At 28.6% G+C, this 9,470-nt stretch overlaps 1 protein-coding gene across 1 annotated transcript; it reads right to left on the bottom strand.

Moving 5' to 3' along the window:
- Nucleotides 1-5,141: 5,141 nt before the first annotated feature.
- Nucleotides 5,142-8,608, bottom strand: LOC136091454 (uncharacterized). The gene is made up of 2 exons (XM_065819055.1): nt 6,941-8,608; nt 5,142-5,309 (listed from the first exon to the last, which is right to left on the bottom strand). The coding sequence occupies exon 1, from the start codon at nt 8,346-8,348 to the stop codon at nt 7,656-7,658; it is 693 nt and encodes a 230-aa protein (XP_065675127.1). The 5' UTR covers nt 8,349-8,608; the 3' UTR covers nt 5,142-5,309; nt 6,941-7,655.
- Nucleotides 8,609-9,470: the final 862 nt, after the last annotated feature.

Here is a 9,470-nt window from a genome sequence, read left to right as displayed (position 1 = left end):
AAGAAATTTGAGAGCCCTGTCAAGGTTTCTTTAAAATAAATTTTAGAATTCCCTAAATTTCAAGTGTGGTATGTTTATTTAAAAATAAAAGACATACATAAATTATTACTATTACTATTTTATCTATAGGGTGGCACTGCTCTAAACAAGTTTACAATGAGTAGTCATCCTGTTGTAATGACTACAACAATGGACTCTCTAAGCAGTGTCTATTTATCAATATATTTATACTTCTAGAGATGTGATGAGCACCTGACTATCTGACGGTCTTCCCATGTACCTGGAAAGCCACTTGCTGGCTAATTAAGAAGAAATTATGTGTGTCTCAGGGCTGGGATCAAACACCTATTTGTATTTGGTAAAAATAGACTAATTTGGCTTATGTGTAATTTTTTGAAAAGTTTCTTAAATATTTGTAATTGAAATGTATTTGCAATTCATAGACTAGATTAACTTGTTGTTGTTGTTTTTTTGAGAAAAATCAAGAGTAAAGATAAAAACAAAGTTGCAAGTTGCTAATACGTTTAAAACAACGTCATCTCAACCTGAGTTTTCATCATCTCAACAACCAGAATCTATGATAGTACCATAACCAATACTAGTACCTGGAACTACACTACCTCAGCCACTATTCTCTGAATCTACACCAACATCTAGCACCAGCATATGTCACACAGCATCAACTCCAAAGTTACATCAATAGTCACCCTGTAAACAAACTTCAATATTTTTGCAACTCCGGCGATTCAAACGGAAATTCAAAAAGAGGTTGAATTATAACTGCAATCAGCCCGAAATTCGAAATTCGAATGAAGTATCTATGACAACGTTAGAGTTTTTTGAAGACTCTAATATATTTTATTTAATTTTAAAAGGGTTTTTAATAGGGTATATTGCCATTTGATTGTTTTTGGTTTATTTATGCCGGAAGTACCTATTTGGTTACAATGGTCTTAGGGTGAAACTTATTAGTATTTCCTGTGTGCATACTTTAGTTGCTTTAGTTTTGTTCTGGTGTTTTTATTAGAATTTTAATTTATTGTGTTTAGTGTTTTCTACCGGTGGTATGGTATGTGGTTTATCTAGTTATTTTTATTTATATTGTACAGTAGATCTACACTTTTTACATCATATCATCAAAAAATATTAGTGTTTTATAAATTTGGGTATGGTTGGGTTTTGGCTTTTTGTAGTGAATCCTTTTTTACTGCAGTATGGATTAGGCGTAAGTCGCGGGGTAAAGCATAAGTGGCGTTGACGTTGTATGCATACTTTTTATTTTTGCAATCAATTTTTTGTTTGATTTATTTTTTGTTTGGTGACATATTTTTTGTATATCTTCGTTAATATTAGTGTTTATAAAACAATTTATTGTTTATTATTATTGTTAGTACTGTTTAGGTGCATTGTCTGTCTTATTTATATTTTAAATATTCCTCTATTAATCTTTATTTTTTGTCTTGATAACTGTCAAAATATGCTTTGTTCGAAAAATAATTCTCCTTTATTCTAATTTACTTCATTACTTCCCTCAGGCGTTCACTGCTCGTGTGTGACCATTTGGCGAATTTTATATATGCCATAATTATATATATGTCAAAGTTTTTAAATAATTACAACTGCAATCAGCCCAACCACTTGCAGCAGCTTTGCAATAAATCATTCGTATTTAACACGTTGACACACAAAAAAGAAAAAATGTAGAAGTGCCAAGATTCGAAGGGGAATATTTCAACAAACTTGAAATACTTGAAAGGTTGAAAGATGCTGAGAGCAAAAAAGCAGCAAACCAAGCTAAAAAACAACGTAAGCTTAGCTCTCATGGCAAGCAGCAAATAAACCAGACAACAAGTCTAAAGAAAATATTAGCTGCAAACCAATTTAAGTGTAAAAAGTGCCACTGGTACCATTCCAAAATATAACAAAATATAACACTGGTACCATTCCATAAATATATGTCAAACATGCATACCAAAGCGATATGTAAAAGGCGCTTTAATATCCTGTACTATTCTATTTGACCCCATTTTACTATGTATATTTAAAAAAAACAAATATTTACTTACAAACACAACAGTTTTGTTAACCCTTTATCTTAAAAATACGTCATTCGATTATTCATCTAAAAAATGTAATTTAAAAAACAGTGACCTATAATATGAGTCATGATAGTTCTGTTCCAAACCAAATAAAAATAGATTAATATTACAGCTTTGGCTTAAACTTAAGTTAAACCATTAAATATATTATGCATAAAATATGAAAATATCAAATAATTAGAACACATTTTATATCTTCATAATAGTTAATAAATAATGTAATGAAGTACGTAAAAAATATTTTTTTTTAACAAATTAATAAAAATTTCCTAATCAAAAAAAAACATAACAACTGTCAATTTTATTTTTCTATAGTGAATAAATATGTCATATGATAAATCTAAAAGTAATTTAATTATGACATAATATAAGACAGTGAAGATATGAAGACAGTGAAACGAAAGTAAGGGAATTTTTAGACAATGAACTTAATTTAGAAGGAAATTTTGAAATAGAAAGAACCCATCGAGTTGGAAAGTAACTACTGAATAATAATTAAAAAATCAGGTCTATTGTCGTCAGATTATAAACTATAAAGACAAATCTACGATAATAAGAAAATACACTACAATGAAATTATGGATTGAAAAGGTTTACATAAACGAGGATTATAGTGAATTATTAGCTGGGGTTGCGAAGAAAACTCCTAATCGAACTCCTAAAAGAATTGAGAGCGAACGTTAAGTACGCTGTAGTCCTATATAATAAATTAATCACGCGTGAGTTATAAAAGAATTTCTTTGATCTCATTGATTTATTATTATAACAAAATTAAAATGGATTCCACCGAAACCATGAATTATGAGTATTTTTATAACTTTTTTCAAACTAATGATTTTTTATCAGACAATGAATCTGACCCTTATCTAAATTATTATTCTTTGCAAAATACATGCAACTACTTTTATACATATGAAATTGAAGGATTTCTTGACCAAAATAAAATTAATGCAGTTTACATTAATATACGAAGTTTAACAAAAAACTGAAATTTTTATAATTTTATTGAAGAAACTTGTAATATTTTTAATATAATTTGCTTAACAGAAACTTGTTGCAGTTTAAATGACGTAAATAGACCTTTTCATAAATATCTGCGACGGAGAATAGAGATATTTCAAAGCGAGTCAGTGTTTGTAACAATCAAAACAAACTTATCTTTTACCAATAATTTTATAGAGTTTAGAGGTAATAAGTGGTGGTGTTTTCTCTATTTAGTTTCTAAAATTTAATTTTCATTTACTGTTATTGTTTTTATAATAGCTGTATAAATAATAACTAAACTATGGAAATACTTTCACTCCAAAAGCCGTCAAAACGGTTCGGTGTCGTTAAAGCGAAATTTTTAAGAGCGAAAATTTTAAAAGCGAAGGTCGGGAAAGCGAAAAAGTTAAAACCGAATGGAATGGGTTAAGCGAAAAAAATTTTTTGGTAACATAGGTAACGTCATTATTTTTATATAAATGGGTTGATTTTTATAGAAAAGGGTTAAAGGAAAACGTAATTGACTATTTATATTAAAATTGCTAATTTTCAAAGGTCATACATTCTAGGACAAGAATAAGGAGACAGCAGAGTAGGTATTTTTATAGAGTTAGACTCAAAATCTCTTTCTCTAACTTAGAGAAATCGATTAAAAGCATCTCCAGAGGCTTATAATCAATTTCTCTTACAAATATAAGTAATAGCATTATTTAGGAGAGGGATAATTATTAATAAAGACTGCATTTGGATTGTCTCATATTAAAGGTGTTACAATTGAAGTGAGTTGAGAAAAGTAAATTTCAGAATTAATTTCATGATATTTATATCTTATAGAAGATAGAGTAAGGCGAAATTAAATTGTTTAGAATTTTGCTCCAAAGTAAAGTGCAAAAGTTGAGTGTTTATACCAACGATAAAAGGTGAAACTAGTTGTCTTCACACAATAAATTTAGTTAAGTAACAGTGGTTCTATTTTATGTGCCATCATATTGGCCAGTTATATTTATTGGTGAGTTATCTGCAAAATGAAGTGAATTTTTAATATTTGTGTTAAAATTGATGTTTTTATCAGATATTTTAGAGAAATGAATAATAGCTCAGAGCCCGTGTCAAAAAGGACTTATACTAATGTTATTTTATATGTTGTATTTATAAAGCCTCTTTTTTTGACTTATAGAGGCTAATATTGTGACCGTTTTTGGTGGCATTATCTTGATCAATGTTGTTACACTTGTAATATGTTGTTGCACCTTATAGATATTTTATTTGGCTATTTTTGTTTTATGATGTTCTGCATTATGTTTTTATTGTAGTTTAAAAACACGCCAATAATTCAAAAATTATTCTGCTTAATGTTTTTTGGATCGTTGGCATGTAAAATTGAAAATTCCGTCATTATTGTGGAAAAGGTTCTGTTTAAATGAAAAAGCTTATAAAGCTTGGCTAATTAGTTGAACTAGTTTCAATGGTGATGATTGATTGGTGAGAAACTTATTTGCTTTTTATGGTTTAACTAAATGGTTTGTTATTGTTAATTATTATTTATGAATTATTTGTGAGGTAGTTATATTAAAGTTTTTATTTGCATTACTTAGCACAAATATTTAATTATTTTTTCTACAGACTAGTTGGTAATAGCCTTTATTATCTTATTTGTTTGATGTTCAGGATATTGTTGAATAGTTTTTGAACTAGATTAGTAATAGATAGTTTTAGAAATTTCTTCACTAAAACATTAGAATTTCATAGGTCTGCCTCCTTTAAATGTCTTTTCTGAAAATGCGCCACCTGCTGGCAGGTTGCCACTCAACCTGGAAATAGCATGAATCCCAGGGAAAACCTGGAAAACTCAGGGAATTTTTTTTTTAAATCAGGGAATACTCAGGGAAAATTTTTTTCCCATTTTTGTAAAATAGTTACTTATGAAATTATTTACAATAGTTTAAACTAGTTAAAATTCATAATGTATATTATTAGTAATTTTTTGCAAGATTGTACGATTTATTTTAAATTTGGTTTGGTTTAATCTCACAATGATGTTTGAGACTGTTGCCACACTTTTGAAAAATAAAATAAAAAATATCATCTTAAAATAACTTCATAAAAACATTGAAATAAAAAATCTAGAAAGTGACATCCTTTTCTGATAATCCCCTTCCTTTCCCTTGTGCTTTTTTTCCCTTTTTATCTTGACCACATTTGCGTAATGTCCTTTATGAATGGACCCTAAATAAAATAATATAAAAATGTATTATATTCAATTTTATAATTTGTAATCATTTTATCTAGAAATATATAATATGGTTGTAAGAAGAATGCATTTTTTTAGAAATACAATAATAAATAAAATGGATCAAACATTTTTTTCAAATGATTGGCTTACTCACCCAGAGTATAAAGAATGGCTTGTAAAGACTAATGATAATAAATTTGCTAGATGTAGCAGTTGCTGCAAAACCTTTAACTTGTCAAATATGGGAGTTCGGGCATAGAGTAATGAGTCATAATGAAGGTAAAAAGCACCAAATTAATGTTCTCTTGCAACTGTTATGTATGGATTGTCAAACAATGCTTCTGCTAATATGAGCCAATTATTTACTAGTATGTTTCCAGGTAGTAAAGTTGCAAAAGCACTAACATTAAGAAGAACAAAAATAGGGTATATGATTAATTTTGGGTTAGCACCATATTTTAAATCGTTACTTCTTAAAACCATCAAAAGTTCACCATGTTATGTTGTCTCGTTTGATGAAAGTTTAAACAAAGTTACACAAAATTGTCAAATGGATATTGTTAGATTTTGGAATACTCTAGAAAACCAGGTTAATGTGCAATATTTGAATTCAATATTGGACACTCTTTTGCAGGGCATATGCTAAAAGGTTTTAATAAAGAAATAGAATGTCTGGACATATCAAAAACGATCCAAGTATCTATGGATGGGCCTAATACAAATTGGAAGTTTTTTAAAGAACTTTCTATATACCAAAATGAGTGTGAATTAAATTCTTTATTTGACATTGGTAGTTGTAGTTTGCATTTAATACACAGAGCTTTTAAGGTCGGTTCTGAGTCATGGAATTTAAAAAGTATTTTTAAGGGAGCATATCAAATATTGCATGATACTCCTGCTAGAAGAGATGACTATAGCAGTGTCACTGGGTCAAATTGCTATCCATTAAGTTTCTGTTCAACAAGATGGATTGAAGACCAAATTGTTTCAGATCGTTTAATTGAAATATGGGACAACATTGTAAAATTAATTAGATTTTGGGAAAAATTATCAAAGTAGAACAGCCTTCCTCAAAAAGTTTTTTTTCTCAAGGAAAGAGTGCAAATCAAACCACCAAAGAGCAATCTTATTAGAAGAAATTGAAGAAGTAGAAGAAAAAAAAATTTACTTGTAACAGCATGTTGTATATTAAACAAAGATTTTATTCAATCTGTTGAAGATGCTGACAAAAATAATGACCTAACAATGCTTAAAAAAGCAACTGCTTTAAAAAGAAAATGTGACGAAACAGAAAAAGAATCAATGGAGTTAGATTCAGTTTTAGAACTATTAAATGCAAAGAAGAAACTTATTAATAGTTTCTTATTAAAAACTGTTTTTTATGTTCAATTTTACAATTGATAAAAAAAATTTGCATTGTTTTATTGTATTTAGTACATTTAGAATCTAATTATATATATATATATATATATATATATATATATATATATATATATATATATATATATATATATATATATATATATATATATATTTATATATGAGTTTATTAAAGTATATTAGAGTTATTAAAGAATTTTGATATTAAACTGTGACAATTTTAAATGCTTTTAAATTAGCTTACCTGTTCACTTTAATTTCTGATAATTGGATTTGGAAATTTGACAATTAAGCAGCTACTGAAATAATTTGATTTAAAAAACCCATCATATTCATAGGGATAACACAATCAAATATATGATAACACTTTAACCTTCTGTATCATTCTCTCCACATGGATTCTTTCATTTGCAACTTGTTGACTTAAAACTGTTTCCTCAATAGTAAATTGTTCTCTACCCCTTAAAAATGATGGTAAAACAAGATTAACACCAAGTGGTCGGAGGTATTCTGTTATTGTAAAGCCATGGTCACTCATTCCACTTTCACCTGGATTCCATAATGCTTGACTTAAAATTCCACTTTTAATAACAATTTCTTTGTCAGAAATACTCCCTGGGTAGGCATTTGAAATAAATGTAAATCCTCGCCCAGGTGCAATTCCTACTAAAACTTTAACTGTTGTGTGACTTTTGTAATCTGAATACATAATTTTGTGCATAAATAATTAAGATGGTGTTTCCACCTTAAAGTCTACACAAACAATGATACACTTCACAGTTGGGAACTTTTCCTTCATTGATTGTGGCATTGTTTTCGTAACTTGCTCCATACTAGGCCATATGCAGATTGAACCAAGTCTTGTATACATACAATTTATCCATGTATTTACAGTATTTGAGACTGTTCCTTCTGAAAAAAACGATAAATGACGAAAATCCTGCGTAAACGAGTCAATGTTAAAATAAATCAAGTGGCTTTAATGCTCTTGGACGTCCGGTGGATGAACTTATTTTTGTTTTTTGGTTGTTGTATAAAATTATGTTTCTTCCATTTTCACCAGGATCTAAAAATTCTAAAACAGCTTTTAAAATGTTAATTGATGGAAACCCAGTATAATGATTACAACTTTCATCATTTTCCATAATATGATCAGTGAAACAAATGCAACGTACACCTAGAAATTCATTACTCCTTTCTAAATCAACCTTTAATATATGGTTTTCCTTGTCCAGTTCATTTATGCGCTTTTTTAAATCATTTCTTTCATCCTCTACTATTTCACCTTCAGCAATATCAATTTTAAAGTCTACTTCTTCTAGTGGCGCTGACAATGATGTCGATAAAGAAAAATCTACTTCTATAACTGGCATTAAAAATGATGTTGATAAAGAGGAATATACTTCTTTTAGCAGCGGTAACAATAGTGCTGATGCGGACGAATAAAAATTTTGAAGTTGAGGCCTGCATATTTTCTTTAAACATTGTCTGAAACTTGGTGATTTTCTAGATGTATCTGCCACTGAAAAGTTATTCCATGAGTACAATATCGGCCCAGCACCTTTTATAAGTCTTATCCGTGTACCACCAGGGGTTCTATGGATCATTTCTTGTAAGAAATGCTTTTGACATAATCGAGTAGATTTTGTCATTTTGAAACTATGTTTTCTTGTCTTTTTATTCTTTGTTTTCTTGTCTTTTTATCAAGTTGCACCAAATATTCTTTTCTCCAGTTTCGACTGGAAATGTGAAAAAACTAATACTTGTTGGAACTAAACTCATAGCTATATGAAAAATATTCATAAGAAGCGCATTGCAACCCAGATGATATTGCCATTTTTAAATATCGTTGATTTGTTTTGATTGTTACAAACACTGCCTCGTTTTCACGGAATGCTTTATGAAAAGGTCTATTCATTTACAAATTTCGAACTGTCGGGTTTCAATTTAGTTTTATTACCACGAAAAACAAATAAGCGTGGCGAAAGCGTTCTTATCTATGTTAGAAATAGCTTAATATATATTACCAGGCATGATATAAGCATTTTTGATAACGATAAAGAGGTTTTAACGATAGAAATTTCAACTAATAAAACAAAAAAAGTTATTCTAAGTTGTTGCTATCGCCCACCTCCGAGTGAAATTAAAAGTTTTAATTCATTTTTATGTAATGTTATTAAAAAAAAGTATCCACGATAAGAAATTTATCTATTTATTGGTTGATTAACTAAATTTAAATTATTTTCAATATTACGTCAATAATAACATTAAAAGGCTTTATAATGACATATTTTAAAATGGAGGAACTCTTTTGATTAACAAACCTACCAGAATTACTCAATCAACTTCCTCTTTAATTAATAATATTTTAACCACGGATATTTTTAAAAAAGGGGATAATTAAAAATGACATGTCTGATCACTTTCCTATTTTCTTTTCTATAAATGTTGATACAAATTTACTATCCAACGAAACACGAGTTTTTAAAAAGCGCAATTTTTCAAATAAGAATCTTTTAAAAAGCAATTCTCTCTAATTCATTGGAATAGTATTAACTCTTCTGATGATGCAGACTTAGTTTAAAACTCCTTTTTTAAAATGTTTTATGATATTTACAATACAAATTTCCATGAAGTTAGTTCAAATCTCAAAGTATTAAATCGCCCTGGATTACAAAGGGTTTGCGGAGGTCTTCTAAAATCAAACATAAATTATACATTAAGGTGGTTCACCTATAAAATTTTTTTTTGATAAAAATAAGCTCTACCAAGAT

Source organism: Hydra vulgaris, chromosome 15 (assembly GCF_038396675.1).
Source record: "Hydra vulgaris chromosome 15, alternate assembly HydraT2T_AEP".
NCBI classification, from domain to species: domain Eukaryota; kingdom Metazoa; phylum Cnidaria; class Hydrozoa; order Anthoathecata; family Hydridae; genus Hydra; species Hydra vulgaris.
Note: the sequence above shows the minus strand (reverse complement) of the source record. Positions and strands in the feature narration are given on the sequence as shown.

What these genes read in the sequence shown, in the direction of transcription:
- LOC136091454 (XM_065819055.1), bottom strand. Translation starts at nt 8,348, where the DNA reads ATGACAAAATCTACTCGATTATGTCAAAAGCATTTCTTACAAGAAATG.